This window comes from Pollachius pollachius (assembly GCF_949987615.1).
Source record: "Pollachius pollachius genome assembly, chromosome: 3".
In the NCBI taxonomy this organism is placed as follows: domain Eukaryota; kingdom Metazoa; phylum Chordata; class Actinopteri; order Gadiformes; family Gadidae; genus Pollachius; species Pollachius pollachius.
This window is the reverse complement of record NC_136936.1, coordinates 51,775,345-51,794,475: the sequence shown is the minus strand read 5'-3', so window position 1 is coordinate 51,794,475 and position 19,131 is coordinate 51,775,345. Positions and strand designations below refer to the sequence as shown.

Sequence of the window (19,131 nt, the reverse complement as noted above, 5' to 3'; positions counted from 1 at the left end):
GTATTTTTAAATCGGCCAATCTTTGACATCACGAAACAACATATCTCCAAGGCGAGCGGGTAAAAAGAAAACATCCAATTGTAGCTCACTCCCCTCGCGAGGACAAAGAGAGTGTTGTGTTGGCACGGAGCGGGCGTCTTCAGGGAGTTGGCTCACAGCAAGCCAGAGCATTACATATGGTGCGCCATTTTCACAGCTTCCACAAAGAGAATACAGAAAGTGTAATATCTCACCATCTAAGACTAATAAACAAGTGGCCAAATATACAGAGAGGATTAACATAACAAAGACTTGGAGGTAAGCAGCCCCACCAAGAGACATGCAGCCTCTTGTTTTCACTTCTATTCTGGATACCGACCATATTCACAGAGAACAATGATAAGGCACATCGTAGCAGCGAACTATGCCGTAAATGAACTGCCTTCCTCCCACTAATACTACGAGGTGTCAGTCAGGAGGTGACCTGCCAGCGTGACTCCCAGTCACCAAGAAGAGCCAGCTGCTTCCAAAACGCTGAATACATGAACGCTGCTCGATGGAAAGGCTCCATGTTCTGTCTGCACACGGCCACAGGCCACACACAGAGCGGGAGAGAGAGAGAGAGAGGGAGAGGGAGAGAGGGAGAGAGAGGGGGGGGAGAGGGAGAGAGAGAGGGGGGGAGAGGGAGAGAGAGAGAGAGAGAGAGAGAGAGGGGGGGGGGAGAGGGAGAGAGAGAGATAGACAGAGTGGGAGACAGAGAGACAGACCGAGGGAGATGGAGAGACAGAGAGACAGAGACAGACAGAGAGGTAGACAGACAGACAGAGTGACAGACCGAGGGAGACAGAGAGACAGACCGAGGGAGACGGAGAGACAGAGACAGACAGAGAAGGAGACAGAGAGACAGAGAGACAGACCGAGGGAGATGGAGAGACAGAGAGACAGACCGAGGGAGACGGAGAGACAGAGAGACAGACCGAGGGAGACGGAGAGACAGAGAGACAGACAGAGAAGGAGACAGAGAGACAGAGAGACAGGTATCCTTAAGAAGAGATGCTCCAGCTCAGTTGTCTTTAGATGCTAAGTTGACAAAGTGTTAGCACCAGACTTTGTATACGACTCACACCTCCAGCGTTACGCTGCTGCGAGTCGCTTTACTTTATTAACATCATTAGATAGATGGCTCCACCTCTGCGCTGGTGTGAACCACTATCAATTATTCCCTCTCTCTTTCAATTATTCTATATTGTTAAAGTACCTGCTAATGAATTGTGAAGCCAATGTGTTATGGTGCGACTGCGACCAGCCTTCCTCCGGCAACTGTCCTCTCACGGCCACGCTAAGGAACCACCTTTTTTAATTCTCTCTGCAAGGAAGGCTCCTCTGTCATTAGGCGGCGGCTGTGAGGAGGTCCACCGCACACACAGACAAAGGTGTTCCTACAGCGCTGTCACACGCTCTCAGGCCGCGCCAAAGTCACCGCTAGCCGGGGCTAGCTGGGGGCTAGCCGCCGGAGGAGGACAACAAAGGAAGAGCCGCCGGGGACCGGCTTCACACCCGCCGAGGTGTTGCTGGGAGGACTGATAAGCACGTGTGAAACTAGAGGGACGGACTGAGGGCTTTATTTCAAGGAGAAAACCCTCCCTGACATAACGTTCAGCGTTGCCTTGTTGTGTGGAGTCGGTTGTTCTGCATCACGCAGAAACAAGATGAATAAACGGGGAGCGCATTACCGCAAGCAGAGTGTCTGCGAGCTCGCCGCGGCTCCGCCATATGGGGATGTGCGAAAATAGCCTCTCGAAGAACCGCATACAGCCCGCCACTGCCACGCCGACCTCCAGGCTGCTGGGCGGAGACCAGCCTGTAGGCACGCCGCGTAGTGGAGACGCTATAGGCCTGATGTGATCCGTGCTCCTATAGCAGAGGCTGCTCATGTTAGGTGGGCAGACGTGTGGTTGGGGTCTGGCCCCCCCCCGCACAGCTCCTGGCAGCCCGTTATCAGAGGTGTTAATTGGCAAATTCAGTACAAGTCAAGAGCGCGTTCCCGGCGGCCCGCGGGGCTAGGTCATTAAAGCTCTCTGAGCAGTGTGTCTGTACAGCGCGTACGGTGTCTGTCCCGCGGCAACCAGCAGCACCACTGGTTCACAGAACACCACCAGCAGCACCACTGGTTCACAGAACACCACCAGCAGCACCACTGGTTCACAGACCAGAACACCACCAGCAGCACCACTGGTTCACAGACCAGAACACCACCAGCAGCACCACTGGTTCACAGAACACCACCAGCAGCACCACTGGTTCACAGAACACCACCAGCAGCACCACTGGTTCACAGAACACCACCAGCAGCACCACTGGTTCACAGAACACCACCAGCAGCACCACTGGTTCACAGAACACCACCAGCAGCACCACTGGTTCACAGACCAGAACACCACCAGCAGCACCACTGGTTCACAGAACACCAACAGCAGCACTAATATATAGTCATAGCAATATAGTCACGTTATTATAATTATGTTATGTTAGTGAACATATGACCATGATATAAGCATGTTATTAAAATGTTATGTTGGTGAACATATGTGTTATATTCATGTTATCATCATGTTATGTTCGTGACCATATGTGTTATAGTCATGTTATCGTCATGTTATGTTGGTGAGCATATGTGTTATATTCATGTTATCATCATGTTATGTTGGCGAGCATATGTATTATAGTCATGTTATCATCATGTTATGTGGCAGCGTGTGGGCCGCCGGTGACAGCGTCTGTGTTCAGTGTCTCTTTGTATTCAGTGGATGATACAGACATCACTTCCTCCTGCAGGCTTTCCTCTGGGGTTCCGGGTGCGATCTCACCACTGCCTCCAGACATCACTGGTGTCTGCTGCCAACTCTCTGCTCCTCTCGATGCCGAGGCTCTCGATCCAGCAGCCCAACGCACTGCGGACACGACGTCAGGCGTCCACGTAGCGCACGGCATCGCGCAGCAAACGGCGCCAACAACACATTTAATCGACCGCGTAAGCCGGCGGCGGTGGAGGAGCAGAGAGACAGCGCGAGCGAGAAGAGGCGACGCGAGAGGACTGCAGGGGTGACGCGAGACAACTGCGAGGTGAGCCTCGCGGATCAGCGCGCCTCGAGAGTTGGCAGTCCCTCGTGCCCGCGGTGACCAGCTGAATATGTTTCTCTGCTAACTCGTTAATTATTGAGACGACACCGATGGCGCGAGGGCCAGCTGACCTCGGGGCGCTGGTCTGTTTGGACTGAATGCCTTCCAATGTGTTGAGCGTCTTTTGGATTATTTGAACTTTTTTCGTATATCGGCCTTGTCAAGGTGGTGGCTGGGGAGTAAAATAGAATGAATTCACAGTTTTGCCTTTGTTTATAAGGAAAGCATCTTAATAAAATAAATGAGCAGGCATTTAATACCGACTGATTGGTGTCTGTTAATATTGAATAAAGTCTGGATCTGAACTGAAACCTTCTGCAGCTCATCGAACGACTGAGACCAACTGAACACAAACCATGAGTCTCAATAAGTCCTATAGCAGCTACATGGCCTAAGACACGTGATAAGGCTCATAGATGTAGGCCTACACTACACAAGAGTTTACTACAATTCATGGAAAAAGTTGCAAACTCACTTAATGAAATTAAAATATGAAAATAAAATACTATATTGTTTGACGGCTTGAAGCAGTCAGTTTAAATAGGCCTACATTCAACTGTTTGTGGTTCTGATTATATAAGCTTTATTAGGTGAGAGCTGCAAGTAGCGCTCAAATATTGATTCTTAGACTTTCTTCTTTCTTTCTTATTCTCTACTATATATCTTTTTATATTTTTGGGACCGTACACCTTCCACAATTCCTCAACTATATAGAGACTCCATTCTACTTTTAGCCTCAATGTTATTATCAGCTTGGAAACGTGGGCTTCTTCTTTTCCAACTAAAATTATTTATCGTTTTGTAAATATCCAACTTTTACAAAATTGTATTTTTAATTGAAGTCAATCTCTGACACTTCAAATACTTCAGACTGTATTTAATCTAAAATGTGTATTCAAACTTCACTTTAGCTTTTTGTTTAACTCTTCAATTTATTTGTTTCCAACCTTTTTTTTAATGGTGTAGGCTTATATGTTTAAATTGTTTACTCAATTTAGACTCTGTTCAAATCTCTTCACTTGATTTAAGCCATTCAACATTTCTTTACGTCTTAAACTATGTGTCTTTATTAAAACATATTTCAGCCTCTCTTTGGACTACACACACCGCATTTTTGTAGAAATGCATTTTCTAGTGAGTAACATTGTAGTCCCAGTCTCTTAATAAAGGATAAAGCTGCATGACTGCGGCTGAAGTCGGTGAATACTGCGTTCCAAAGGGCCATGGTGTGTGCTGCGGCCCGTGAACAGGCCTGCATTCTTCTCTGATTCGCAGACATTCCCAGTGAGGGGAGGTGATAATAACAGTGAGGGAAGGTGATACACAGACCAGAGGTCAGCCGCCGTCTGAACACTCAAACCAGCACTGATGGAGTGACAGCACATATCACCTCTCTCTCTCGCTCGCTCGCTCTCGCTCTCTCTATCTCCCTCTCTCTCTCCCTCTATATCGTTCTCTCCCACTCATGCGTAATGATATGTTTACATTGCCCAAGCAAGTGTGAAAAAAAGTCCTTATATTTAAATATATACTAGAATAACGACATATGTCAACAGAGCTGTGTGTATAATATATATGAGTATTTACAATTTACTTAAAAATACAAACAGAATGATCTTTCTTTTGCAGTAATAACAAATGTATACAGAAAGAAAAAAAATCAGGCATCGCAGTGAAAACATAAAAATGAATGAGAACTGTTAAACAATAGAAGCATTATTTGAACGTTTGTCTCGTTCTCTCTCCCTCCCTCCCTCCCTCTCTCCCTCCCTCCCTCTCTCTCTCCCTCCCTCCCTCCCTCTCTCTCCCTCCCTCTCTCCCTCCCTCTCTCCCTCCCTCCCTCCCTCCCTCCCTCTCTCTCTCTCTCCCTCCCTCCGTCCCTCTCTCCCTCCCTCCCTCCCTCTCTCCCTCCCTCCCTCCTGCCCTCTCTCCCTCCCTCCCATACTAGTACTATAGTAGTAGTATAGTAGAATAGTAGTATTGTAGTATATTAGTAGTATAGTAGCAGTATTAGTAGTAGTATAGTAATATTAGAGTATTAATATTAGTAGTATAATAACAGTATAGTAGTAGTAGTATATTTGGTGTAGTAATAGTGGTATAGCAGTAGCATAGTAGTAGCAGTAGTAGCAATAGTAGAAGTAGTGGAAGAAGTAGTAGTAGAATAAATAGTATTAGTAGCAGTAGCAGTAGTATTAGCAGTAGTAGCAGTGGTAGCAGTAGTAGTAGTATTAGCAGTGGTAGCAGTAGCAGTAGTAGCAGTAGTAGCGGTAGCAGTAGTATTAGCAGTAGCAGCAGTAGTAGCAGTAGCAGCAGTAGTAGCAGTAGTATTAGCAATAGTAGCAGTAGCAGCAGTAGTAGCCGTAGCAGTACTATTAGCAGTAGCAGTGGTAGCAGTAGCAGTAGTAGCAGTAGTAGTAGCAGTAGCAGTAGTATTAGCAGTAGTAGCAGTAGCAGCAGTAGTATTAGCAGTAGTAGCAGTAGCAGTGGTAGCAGTAGCAGTAGTAGCAGTAGCCGTAGTAGTAGCAGTAGCAGTAGTATTAGTAGTAGTAGTAGTAGCAGTAGCAGTGGTAGCAGTAGCAGTAGTAGTCGCAGTAGCAGTAGTAGCAGTAGCCGTAGTAGTAGCAGTAGCAGTAGTATTAGTAGTAGTAGTAGTAGCAGTAGCAGTGGTAGTAGTCGCAGTAGCAGTAGTAGCAGTAGCAGTATTATTAGTAGCAGTAGCAGTAGTAGTAGCCGTAGCCATAGCAGTAGCGGTAGCCGTAGCAGCGGGGCTGATTAGCATGCGGTAATGATGGTGGGGTCTCCATTGTTCTATCACCTCCTCTCCTGCTCCAATCTGCCAGCTCACCACACATCCAGGGATAATTAGTTGCCCCTCACGATGCTGCACTCTTCCCACCCCTGATTGCTTTCACCTTTTTGCTCCTGGCAATTTTGACACCTTGTAATCAGCCTGCTGCTTCTCCTCTCAATCCATATCTCCTCCTCTCCTTCTCCTGCTCCTTCTCTCCTTCTCTTTTTCTCCTCCCCTCTGGTCTCACTTCCTTTCATTGCGTTCTCGCGCCCGCTGGAGGAATAACAAGTGTTCAGACTGTAGCCCCTCTACCCTGAGCAGGCGGTAGAGACGGGGCTTTTCCTGAGGCCAGTGAAGGCCTCCTTTTCTTCAGCTCTGGTTGTTTTTGACTTAGTTAATAAGTGAGTAAACAAGCACTAAACAAGGAGGGAGGAGAGCTGTCAGCACCGGAGTCCTCCAGAATAACGAGGAATGACAACTTAATTATGAGGAGGCAGCTGTTCACCATCCCACAGAGCAGGCTGCCTGCATGGAGATATATATATATATATATATATATATATATATATATATATATATATATATATATATATATATATATATATATATATATATATATATATATATACATATATATATACATATATATATATATACATATATATATACATATTTATATATATATATATATATATATATATATATATACAGTATATATATACGTATGTACATATGTATATACATAAATATGTATTTATGATCATTTGTTTTTGTTAATAATTCAGAATAGATTATGTGTCGTGAAGCCTACATAATCACATGGATGTCTCATAGCTTGTGTTCCGCCTTTTTTATTTTTTTGGCTGAGGAAATGTATTGTGATTATGTTAAAAAGGAACTTAGTGGAACAATGTGTTCCTTATAAAGGAACACATTGAAAAAAATGTAATAGCCTTCTCAATTCCATAATATATATAAGAAAAACGATCTATTCAATTCCGGTTCAGTAAAGGAACTTCGATATGAAATGTATATTGGCGCTGTGCGAGTCTCCTCTTCAAACCGGGGCGGGCCGCCCGGGGCCCGGGCCCCGGGCCCCGCTGCCCCGGGCCCCGCTTCCCCGGGCCCCGCTGCCCCGGGCCCAGGGCCCCGGGTGTGTTGAACACACCCAACACATCACCACCGCTCACAGCGCAGTCCTCGCGATTGTTTGCAAAGCTGTGAATAAATATATCAGAAGTCAAAAGCTGTTGCTTCTGTTGGGAAAAAAAATCATAACAATCATAACAGTAATGCAAAAGGCCTGCTAGCGTCTGGGCCATTAGCTCTCTGTGAATGGACTTGTTGGTGGTCCGTTACTAAAAATTGTTGTGTTAACTTGAAATTACAACGAATGAAATCACTAAATATTAATGTTATCAGAACAGCGTCTCAACATTCCCACCTGCTGATCACGGGGCTGAACTAATATTATATGGCATAATATATACGCAATGCTATATAATAATAATGTAATATAATCGATAATATTATTCTATAATATATTATTATTATTATTATTATTATTATTATTATTATTATTATTATTATTATATTATAGATATATAATTATAATTTTAAAAATACTATATAATAATAATCAATAATATATTGCTCTATTGAAACCTACTGGTTATTGTGCACGAGTGGGCGTTCATCCGTTGTATTTTGTTGTAACATTTAACTACAACATTTCAGGTTTTTTCCCACCTTTGTGTTAAGGGAGTTAAAACACATTTAATTTGGCAAAGTAAATATTCCGTAAGAAGTATTTGAAGAACATTACATTGCTAAGGCTACGAGCGTTTCTCTCTAAATAGCGTTTAGCGTGTGAGCCATGGGGCCGATCCGCAGCGCTGAGGTCACATCGTCATCAGATGGTGCACAGTGATTTCATATATACTGAGGAGAACCAGCCGTCAGAAAAAGATTGATCGAAGATCTTGAAAAGGTTTCCAAAGTAATGGTCAGGCCAACACATTTTAAAAGCCCATGTTTTTGTATAAGTTGACATTCGTTGAAAAGGTATGATCTATTCACATTTATTAAAAATAAAATAAATATATAAATGGTATTATCAAAACGTACATTTATTAGGCAAGCTCAACCCTGGACATTTCAGCACATGAACCTAAAGAGTTGTTTTTAATAACGAAGAATAGAACCCCAAAGCGAAAGTCTCTCGACATCAAACTGTCTTGACGTCATTTGTCCCAATTAATGCGAACTAAACGTCACTTAGTCTGCATAGACATCAATTAACAAGGAGTCTGTAGACATCAATTAACAAGTATGCATAGACATCAATTAACGAGGGGCGGCATAGACATCAATTAACGAGAGGACTTAGTCTGCATATGACATAAATGATCTTCAAAAAACCTGTGGTAATGACGAGTTTATGACCAACCTGGTCCTGTCGTTGTATCCTGACTCACGCTTCCTGAGCCGTTGTGTGTATTTGTGCTTCTTTAATTTCAGAATTAAAGCTTCCAAACGGAAGTCTTATCTGCGAAAGGCAACTTAAAAATAATAAAAACAATACAAATAGAAACGATTCCACCATCAGCGGAATGAAGTGAGGGAGGAAAGAGAGTAGCGTTCATCAGCCTCCCCCCCACTCCTCGCCCTCCTCCTCTTCCTCCTCCTGTCCTTCTCCTCCTCCTCTCCCCCTATCCCCCTCTCCTCCTCTCCTTCTCCTCCTCCCCCTCTCCTCTCCTCCTCTCCTCTCCTCCCCCCCCCCCCCCCCCCCCCCCCACCCCCCGGGTCACTGGCTGCTGTTCTTGCGGGAGAAGTGGAGGTAGAGATGGCTGTTCATGCGGTCCTCGGGAACGCTGGCCTGGCAGAACGCACACTGATGGCTGCTGCAGTCGCCGCCGCCGCCAGCCGCCGCCGCCGCCGCCGCCGCCGCCGCGCTCCCGGGCCGCCCGCTCAGTGCCCCCCCGCTCAGTGCCCCCCCGCTCCAGCTCACGAAGGACGGGACCCCGGAGGGGCTGTGGAGAGTTCACAACAGGGAGACGTTAGGGAGCAGGGAAGGGAAGCTCATTAAGGCCTGGGATTATGCGGTCAGATGATTGACTTCAGTGACCCCCAGGGGGCGCTGTAGGCCCCACTGTGACCGTCCTGTCTGCTAGTCAGCCTCAGGGTGAGAACCCGTGTTCCACCAGCAGGGGGCACCTGAGGAGCCTCTAACCGTCTGACACGCTGATCAACGACTCAGGACAGACAGGAAGTGACTCAATGAGGCTCTGACGCTGCTGCTCCCCTGAAGCCCCGCCCCTCTCACCTGTTGGGGTCCGCCCTCCTCCGTCAGGGAGGGGGGCCGTGGGGGGAGACCAAAGGGTCCGGGCAGCCCCCCCGGGGGGGGCTCCTCCATCACGGGGAGGGGGGGCTGGCCGCACCGCGGGGGTCTCTCCGGGGCGCTGTTCAGGAAGTCGTACTCGCAGTCCATCGCCGGCGGGAACTTCACGCTGAGTCGGGCCAGAGAGTCCCCCAGGTCCCGCCCCCCCAGGCCCTGATCCTGGGGGCCGGCACCGCGGGACGCCAGCGCCGTGGCCGTCTGTGGGGCATCGCCCCCCACAGGAGGGGCCCCGGGCGTGGCCCCGGGCGTGGCCCCGGGCGTGGTCCCGGGCGTGGCCCCGGGCGTAGCCCTGTTGGCCCTCTGAGCGGGGGGGCCGGGCCCCTCGGTCCGCTCGGCCGTGCCGTCAGTGCACTGGATGGGCATGGAGAACTGCTGGTCTGTGACAGCAGAACGACAACAAACACGTTGGATTACAGTACTGACTCCTTACAGTATGGACTAATTACATTACGGACTAATTACACTGAAGACTAATTACAGTATGTACTCGTTACGGTACAGACTAATTACAGTACAGGCTTGTTACAGTTTGGAGTAATTACAGTACAGAATCGATTAAGTAAAGACTAATTACAGTAGGGACTCGTTACAGTACAGACTTGTTACAGTTCTGACTTATTAGAGTACAGACTCATTACAGTATGGACTTGTTACAGTAGGACTCATTACAGTAGGAATAATTAGAGTAGGACTCATTACAGTACGGACTCGTTACAGTACGGAGTCGGTACAGTACTGACTCATTACACTAGCACTCATTACAGTACGGACTTGTAACAGTACTGACTCATTACAGTATGGACTCATTACAGTACTGACTCATTACAGTATGGACTCATTACAGTACTGACTATTTACAGTATGGACTATTTACAGTACAGACTCATTACAGAAGGACTCGTTACAGTAGGACTACTTACAGTACATTGTAATTACAGTAGTGACTCATTACAGTAGAAATCATTACAGTAGGACTCATTACAGTACAGACTCATTACAGTACGGACTCATTACAGTACAATCTTGTAACAGTACTGACTCATTACAGTACTGACTCGTTACAGTAGGACTCGTTACACCACTGGCATTCAGGACCCATGCAGAACGCTGTGTGGATTATTAATATGTCACCTATTCTCCCTCTTCATGCTATTGGTCATCATTCATTGGGTCTCTCTCTCTCTCTCTCTCTCTCTCTCTCTCTCTCTCATATAATTATACGATATATATATATACATATCTATCTTCTAATATGTAATATGTATCTATATTATATATAGATACATATACTGCATATTATATATATCTTTTTAATTGTACTCTGTAGATCAGTGAGCAGTTCAGTGTGTTTATCTGCTCGTTCTCTTTTCCTGGGCGGCCTGGCCGCGGGTCAGAGGTCAATGAAGAGCGAGGCTGTTGTCGTTGGCGACGTGTTGCTCTGTAATTGTTCTGGAGAACAGCGCAGAAGGTATTAAACTGCCGCTGTGTTATGACACATCCTCAGCCAGTGTAACATCTGAAGTGATTGAATAAATGAACCCTGAAGCAGGTCCAGAACGTAAGGTGAATTACCGCTGGACGGATCTCCGCCCTGGAACCTCCTCAGGTGGTCCTTCTGGCGCCGCGTTAGGAATTGGATCTGCTGGAATCTCCCTTGAATGGCTTCGAATACTTCCAGCATGCTCTGGCTGCAGGACAAACCACAGTCTGAGGTGAGCGGCTCTGCTGAGCGAGAACCAAGAGGTTCCTGGTACCCCAGGGGAGCCAGATACCTGTCGGGGGGGCTCTTCATCGTGGGCCAAAGGGGGGGAGCCAGTGCACTATCAGGGTTCTGCTTCTGAAGACAAGGACCAAGAACATTAGAGCACGGCACCCAACTACTACATTAGACCTAGCAGGTGTCTTTAGGGTGTCTTTAGCGTGTCCTACTAGGTAAGCATGGCCTGCTATGTTAGCGTGTCCTGCTGCGTTAGCGTGTCCTGCTAGGTTAACTTGTCCTGCTACGTTAGCTTGTCTTTAGCGTCTCGTTAGCGTGTCCTGCTACGTTGGACCTAGTCGGTGTCTTTAGCATGTCTTTAGCGTTTCCTGCTATGTGAGCGTGGCCTGCTACGTTAGCGTGTCCTGCTACGTTAGCGTGTCCTGCTACGTTGACCTACCAGCTGTGTCTTCCTGAGGTCGGCGGTTCTGTCGGGGCGGTGGACGCAGAGCCCCGCCCCCTCGGGCCCCGCTGGCCCCTCCTCCCGGGCCCTGGCTCCTTGTCGTCTGGCCTTTGATCTGCTCTCTCCTGCAGAACACAGACGGCCCCCGGAGGATGAGACGCACGCCGACCCCCCTAAGGCCACCGTCAGACGGAGGTTGCGCTCCCACTGACCTGGCGGCTGATTGGCTGAGGACAGCTGGGCCTCCAGCGTGGAGATGAGCTGCCTCTGGTCCTCGATCTGCTGCTGCAGCTCCTGGGTGTAGCCGACGTAGTACTCTGTCTGGGGGGGGGGGGGGGGGCTCTGTTAATACCACGTAGTACTCTGTCTGGGGGGGGGGGGGCTCTGTTAATACCACGTAGTACTCTGTCTGTCTGGGGGGGGGGTCTGTTAATACAACCCTTCTCTCCATTGGGTATTGGTCAGTTATTAATCAGAGAGGAGTGAAACTTCGCGTTCACATTTGGTGAAAGAACTCCTGAAGTGAATAAGGTAAAAGACAACACATGGCTGTCTCCATCTCTCAGAGCATGTGATTGGCTGTCTCCATCTCCTAGAGCATGCGATTGGCTGTCCCCATGGCTCCACCCCCTCTCTAGTTACCATCGACTCCAGCTCCTTCTTGGCCAGGTCCTTCTCCAGGGAGGCCTGGCGGTAGACCTCGAAGGCCTTGTTCACCTGCTCTCCCATGCTGCTCCTCTCCATGTCTGCTGCTCCACCATCCCTGAGGCAGGGGACATCAGTCCTACACACACACACACACACACACACACACACACACACACACAAACACACACACGCACACACAAGGGACAGGTCAGCACACACACACATACACACACACACACGCACACACACACACACACACAAACGCACGCACACACACACACACACACATACACACAAGGGACAGGTCAGCACACACACACACACACACACACACACACACACACGCACACACACACACACACACACACACACACACACACACACACCAGTGAGCATTTGAACACACACAGGTTGTTGTTCAAAGATAGTTTAAAAGATTAGGATCAGATCTGGGGAATGTAGGTATAGGTGTATGTGTGTGTGTCTGTGTGTGTGTGTGTGTGTGTGTGTGTATGTGTGTGTGTGTGTGTGCGTGTCTGTTTGTGTGTGTGTGTGTTCAAAATGGTGACGTCCTTTTTTCTGTATCAAACAATATCTAAAATGGAAACGTCCCTGACTCCAAATGGAGAGTATACAGATATTTTTTAATAATGAGTGACACAATATCCCATGAAGAACATTGAATTAGGATGATGCTTCATGGTATTACTGAACACACATGAGAGGGGTTGAGTTTTCTAAATATTTAGTTTGACTGGGTGCAGTTTGACTGGGTGTAGTTTGACTGTGTGTAGTTTGTACAAATTCAGAGAAACGTTCTTTCATTGTTCGTTATTGTTATTACATTATTGTTATGCATATTAATTTAATAAACAGAATATCTTGATTGACCTTTTCAAGTCAATAAACATCGCAATAAGTTTTGCTTTATCATAAAGTCATGTGAGCATTTCATTTGAATGATCTGAATTAATTCAACAAAACTACAAAACTGCAGTTTTCAAAAGTTTCCTTTTGCATTTGGTGTCAGAGAAAAACATTTTATGGTTTTAGAGAAACAAAACACTTTTTTGGTAGTATGTTTATGTAGGACTATAGTCTTATTTATATGTAGGAGTAATAGTCTTATGTACATGTAGGACTATATTCGTATGTATATGTGGGTAGTCTTATGTATATGTAGGGCTATAGTCTTATGTGTATGTGGGAGTATTCTTATTTACATGTAGGACTATGTAGTAAGCAATACACGAGTAGATTGTCATTCAGTTAAACAATGTAAAGATACAACTTGTTACATATTTAAATCTACACATTCAAAACCATATAATAATAAATAGTTATTTAATATGTTTAAAACAACATATCAATAAAAGGTTACATGCCAAGTCAACATTAATGGCCCATAAGTTCAAGGATCACGTTTGACTGAAAGCACAAATTAAAGATAATAAACTTAATGTATTAGTTCCTGATCTGTGATCAATAGCTCTGATCATCACACATCCCATAGTAACCCTTAAGTTCTCCTTACCTTCATCAAGTCCAGACGCTTTAAACGGAGATCAGATAATAGTAGACTCGAAAGAGGAATAGGAGTCTAGGAGAGGAAACTAGAAAAGTGCTTTAGGAGTCGAGCCGGGGACTTCCCCCGGGGAACCCCCGGCCCGCCTCTTCCGTCTGACCGACACCAGCCAATCAGCGGGCATATACACTTCGGTCTGACCGACACCGGCCAATGATATTGCAGATACACTTCCGTCTTTTCGGGTGCCAGCCGTTCACCGTGCAGATAGACTTCCGTACTACAGAATACCAGCCATTGAGCGAGCAGAAAGATTCGCGTAGGGCGGTTAGCGTTGAGTTCGACTCTCTATCAGACTCCGCCAGCAGAGGGCGCAGTGGTGCAGCCCGGGACACCATGAGGTTGGTTTCATTTCTCCTCCCGGTGAATTTAAAGCCATGATATGATGAAAGGATTCAACATGGCTCCTCTTGGAAAACCTTTTTGCTAGCAGAGAGGAGGTTTGTCGGTGGCTTAGAGACGGTTTGGCAGAACACCCTGAGGGCCTGTGGAGGAGGAGTATTCACCAGACTATGGTCTTCATCAGTCTTCACACACACACACACACACACACACACACACACACACACACACACACACACACACACACACACACACACACACACACACACACACTCACACACACTCACACATGACATGAGGGCAGACAGAGAGCAGACAACTCCTTTCCATTCTCTCCTCAGCAGAGCTGAGGAGAGAATGAGCTGAGGAGAGAATGCGCGACCAGAAGAGGAAGTAACAGTTCACACAGAACAGGCCAAGAAGAAGAACTTCCTGCCGTACTGCTACTTCCTGTTGCTGAAGGACAAGAAGTCCTTCTGCAGTCCCCCGGCGTCACGCTGAATCACGTACCTGTTGATAAGTGTCCGCGTCTCACAGAGCAGATCCTGTTCTCTGCTGGTCCCTACTTCCGGTTTATATTCACTAGAGGTATTTGTGGTTTCCTAAGGATTGAGGAGCAAAGAATGGTTGCAGAAACTGATCACACACTATATATGTGTACACAGTAGTAAATCTGAAGACTGGAGAGATCACTGTCAAGTTTAAAACAGAGAGGACTGAGAAAGCTCTGAAATATTAAAGCCTGATGAATGAAGATACAACTGTAGTTTGCCATTAATACATCCACATTGGTTTCAGTGTTTGACTTCTTTACCCAGGCTGGACCAAACAGATTAACATTCATCTCTTATAGAGCATGACGGCCATACGTTCATGCATCAATAATTAAAGAAACTGGATTCTGTACTCTGTTTAATCGTTTGAAAACAGCAGCTAAAGCTTTGGATACCTTAGCCAGAGAAAAGTATGCATATGGGCGTACGTTCCTAAGTGACCTCACTAAGCAGTATTACAGGCTGTCCTACCTTACAGTGGAGCGCTTTAACAATAGGCCATCATCATACTTCATGAACAATACTGTTCTTATACTTCCATTGTGACCTCATTCATCATACAAAGGTCACCTGCACCTCAGGTCAAAGGTCAGGCTTTGCTTCTGTCTCAGCAACGCTGCATGAAGATGAATAGGATTCCTCTCCAGGGAACATTTGGGCTTATGGAGCCTATTTTCAAATGTCTATAACTTCAGCACCACAGTCCAAGCACATTGTTAAAAGAGAGATGAACGTATAGCAGTAATTGTTGCATAGAACGAACTCCAAATAAGGTCAGGTTTATCTGTCAATCATAACCAAATCTAAATGAAACTTAAATGTAATCGTGAGAGGTAAGCAGAGCCGTTCCCATTAGTCATGACTGGTGAAGCACAACCAGTTTAATTATGAAGAGCCTGAGTGACACCCAGGAATCCACTGGTGAGTGTGTGTGTGTGTGTTTGTGTGTGTGTGTGTGTGTGTGTGTGTGTGTCTGTGTGCGTGTGTGTGTGAGTGTGTCTGTGTCTTGGTCTTGTAATCTCCTTGTTCCTACCAGTCGCCTGTCTGTAGTATTACAGTAGTATGAGTATAGTAGTAGTAGAAGTATAGTACTATTATATTAGTATAGTAGAAGTAGTAGTTCAATAGTATAATATTAGTATAATAATAGTAGTAGTAGTGGTAGTAGTAGTATTATAGTAGTATTATATTATTATTAGTAGTAGTACTAGTAGTAGTAGCAGAAGTATAGCAGTATTAGATTAGTAGTATAGTAGTAGTAAAGTAATAGTAGTATTATATTAGTAGTATAATTGTAGTAGTATAGTAATATATTAGTAGTAAAGTACTATAGTAGTAGTTGTATAGTAGTAATATTTGCTCTACTTTGGGTCATACTATATGGAGCCTGATGTGGAAACATTATTATCATATTCATACCAGTGGACACTGGTATGAATATGACTTACTTCATTTAAATTAGGGGAACTTACTTCATTTAAATTAGGGGAAACTTTAGTTGTTAAAACAGCGGTAAGTGAAAAACGTGTAGAAAACATTAATGTTAATCCTGATTGGTCAACATGTTATTTTGTTAGATCCTGATTGGTCAACATGTTATTCTGATGTCTGTCCACAACGTGGAATGTGAGGTATGCATCCCGGCTCCACACGTCCACTGGAGGGGAAATAAAGCCGCCATTTTGTATTCTATTTTACACATCAAAACTAGTATTCGAAAAAGATACTAATAATTAATGGATTTCAATGAAGCTTAGCAGTAATTGTGAAGCTGAACGACAAATTCCTGATAAATCATAGGGTATATTCTCGACGTCTTGACACAACTCCCCTGTAGTTCCGTGTGAGATGGTTTGTCCCGTCGTGACCCACTCACTGTGCGCAGGACGCGCTGCGCAGAGCAATTGGGGCTCATTATCACCGGGAGGAGCTGCGGTCTGGTCAGGTTTAGAGCATCGCAACGGGTGTAAGGGGACAACTTTCAGGAGAGGATCAATACTTCAAGTCGCCAGTCGTTGGATTAATGAAGTTATAAGCAAGAGGTGTTTGAAGAAAGAACCAAACAACCTTATCTCTCGACCTGAGGATGATTTATGGTAATTCTGGAACAATCCTGAGGACTCCGTACCGTAAACAGGTAGGAGACACCTACACCTCCAGAGAGAGACAGATAGGAGACACCTACACATTCAGTAAGAGAGACAGGTAGGAGATACCTACACCCCCAGAGGGAGACAGGTAGGAAAAACCTACACATTCAGTGCGAAACAGGTAGGAGACACCTACACCTCCAGAGAGAGACAGGCAGGAGACACCTATACCCCCAGAGAGAGACAGGCAGGAGACACCTATACCTCCAGAGAGAGACAGGCAGGAGACACCTATACCCCCAGAGAGAGACAGGCAGGAGACACCTATACCCCCAGAGAGAGAGAAAATAGGAGACACCTTCACCTTTAGAGAGAGACAGGTAGAGTCTGATCAGGTAGAGTCTGATCAGGTAGAGTCTGATCAGGTAGAGTCTGATCAGGTAGAGTCTGATCAGGTAGAGACTGATCAGGTAGAGTCTGATCAGGTAGAGACTGATCAGGTAGAGTCTGATCAGGTAGAGACTGATCAGGTAGAGTCTGATCAGGGAGAGACTGACTCTTCATGATATATTATTATGTATTAATGTATATGAACTATCCGGTGTTCGTAGCTTGGATGTGAAACACTAACATGAAGGTAAACAGCCGTCCCATGGGGTTCAGCTAGTGTTCTGAGTTTACATCCTAACATGAGCCAGAGTTAAACCACAAGTTGGCAACTATGGTTACATGCTTTATTGTGATGGTTTACGGTCAGCATTAACTTGTAAGTATTAGTATTGGCAGTAGTAGTATAATTCAACTATCGGCTAGTATCCGGTACTATTGATCCTCTCTGTGCTCTGAATGATGTGTTATTAAATAGTATTTGATTTAGTGTCTTCCTTCTCACTATTGACCTTCAGTTTGTACATGTTGGTTTTCACGTCGTGTTCTCTCAGTTACAGAGAGAGGTTCTTCTCTGAGGCCTACTGGTATCATACTGGTTACCACTGGTCTGTGGAACAGGGCAGTAGGTCGGTGTGTAGGGCAAGGAGGAAGACTGGTACTGGTAGTACTGGCTGGTAGGACGGTGACTGGTAGGACTGTTACTGGTATGGCTGTATTGTACTGTGTATCATAGTGCAGTAGGTGTCTAGGGTGGTGCTGGTCGGCCTGTGAATACGGCCATGTCTCTGCAGCTCTGATAGGACAGGCTGCAGGTCTGGAGAGACCTGATAAGAGGGCTCTGGAAGGTCTCCACACGCCCCTCCTCTGAGAGACCACAGCTCTCATGAGCTCCTGATGCATTACAACAGGTTCGCCTTCTGTACGTCCACCTCCTGTTGCGTGTGTGTGTGTGTGTTGCCTCGTGAGGTCAGTGATGTTACTGGTGATCAGCTCCTCAAGAGGTCCCTGAGATGATGTCTGCTCCTCCTCGGTTGTTCTGCTGTGGATCCGTCTGAGGAATGTGTGGAGCAGGTAGATCCTTTAAGGCTCTCAGACCTCAGGTAATGTGGGGGTGACTGAGGTCAGGCTGACCTGTGCTCTGAGTAGTGGTGCCACAGTTCACGGGTTACCCTTCAACCGTACGGATCAACCCTCATGGTTCGGGTCGCAAGTGATCCGCGGATCGGCTGATAAAAAAATAGAAGAAAGGAAGTTGTGCGTTCACGTTATCAGCGCATGTTTAAAGGACAATTCCGGTATTTAGCACATTGAGCCCCCTTTCTGGTTTGTCTAGGATGAAATATAGTGGTTGCCACACCGAAATGTTGACTATTGGTCCGGTCTCGGGTATTTGGCTCATTTCAAATCGCCCCTGCCTGCTTCAGAATGGCTGGCTATGGGCATTAACAAACCTGTCCTTAAAACAACCCTAAACGTTCATTTTCAGAAATGTGCAACTCACCGAGTGGTTAGTGGTGTTCGTTGATGTTCCAAATCAAGTATCGTAGCCAGTGGCGGCTGGTGGTCGAAAATGTTGGTGGGGCACAGTAATAGACAGGGGGTCTGAGGTCTGGGGTCTGGGGTTCCCCTGCGTTTTGGGGATGGCCACTACCTAGTTACGTACTATTCATTCAGATTCATAGCCTACATCCTGACTTGCAGGGCCTGGACAAGCTTACACTGCATATACAGACCTACTTCATTGCCATTCCACCAGCCATTTCTATTTGACCCATTGTTGTTATTCTGATATTGAGACAAATCATGATCACTGTCCTATAGCGTCCATTTTTTGTGAGTCTCAATGTCTACTTTAGACAGTTGCTTCATTTTGTTTATATGCTACAGGCCGAAAGACTAAACTAATATGTAACTCACTTGCTCCTTTTAAGTATAACATTGCTTGGGAAGTCCAATTCCTCCACTGAAAAGGGTGGAAAGTGCTTACGACTCTCTGCCAGTTAGCGATGT

The 19,131-nt window shown here is 46.0% G+C and overlaps 2 protein-coding genes across 4 annotated transcripts in view; one reads left to right on the top strand and one right to left on the bottom strand.

Annotated features, from left to right (window-relative positions):
* Positions 1-13,803, bottom strand: part of tank (TRAF family member-associated NFKB activator) — a gene marked incomplete at its 3' end in the record, with an annotated part of 24,589 nt that extends 10,786 nt beyond the window's left edge. Inside the window, exons 1-10 of the mRNA XM_079733872.1 lie at positions 13,695-13,803; positions 12,155-12,296; positions 11,725-11,833; positions 11,510-11,637; positions 11,126-11,190; positions 10,926-11,041; positions 9,279-9,730; positions 8,764-8,985; positions 7,017-7,209; positions 2,225-2,396 (exon numbers count right to left, since the gene is read on the bottom strand). Coding sequence (XP_079589998.1) covers positions 2,225-2,396; positions 7,017-7,209; positions 8,764-8,985; positions 9,279-9,730; positions 10,926-11,041; positions 11,126-11,190; positions 11,510-11,637; positions 11,725-11,833; positions 12,155-12,256 — 1,559 coding nt within the window. The 5' untranslated portion in view covers positions 12,257-12,296; positions 13,695-13,803. The remainder of the gene's footprint in view (positions 1-2,224; positions 2,397-7,016; positions 7,210-8,763; positions 8,986-9,278; positions 9,731-10,925; positions 11,042-11,125; positions 11,191-11,509; positions 11,638-11,724; positions 11,834-12,154; positions 12,297-13,694) is intronic.
* Positions 13,804-16,560: 2,757 nt separating this feature from the next.
* The window catches only part of rbms1b (RNA binding motif, single stranded interacting protein 1b), an 18,035-nt gene continuing 15,464 nt past the window's right edge, over positions 16,561-19,131 (top strand). For all 3 annotated transcript variants that reach the window (XM_079733701.1, XM_079733699.1, XM_079733700.1), the window contains exon 1: positions 16,561-16,778. In XM_079733701.1, the coding sequence (XP_079589827.1) occupies positions 16,728-16,778 (51 nt within the window). In that variant the 5' untranslated portion in view covers positions 16,561-16,727. The remainder of the gene's footprint in view (positions 16,779-19,131) is intronic.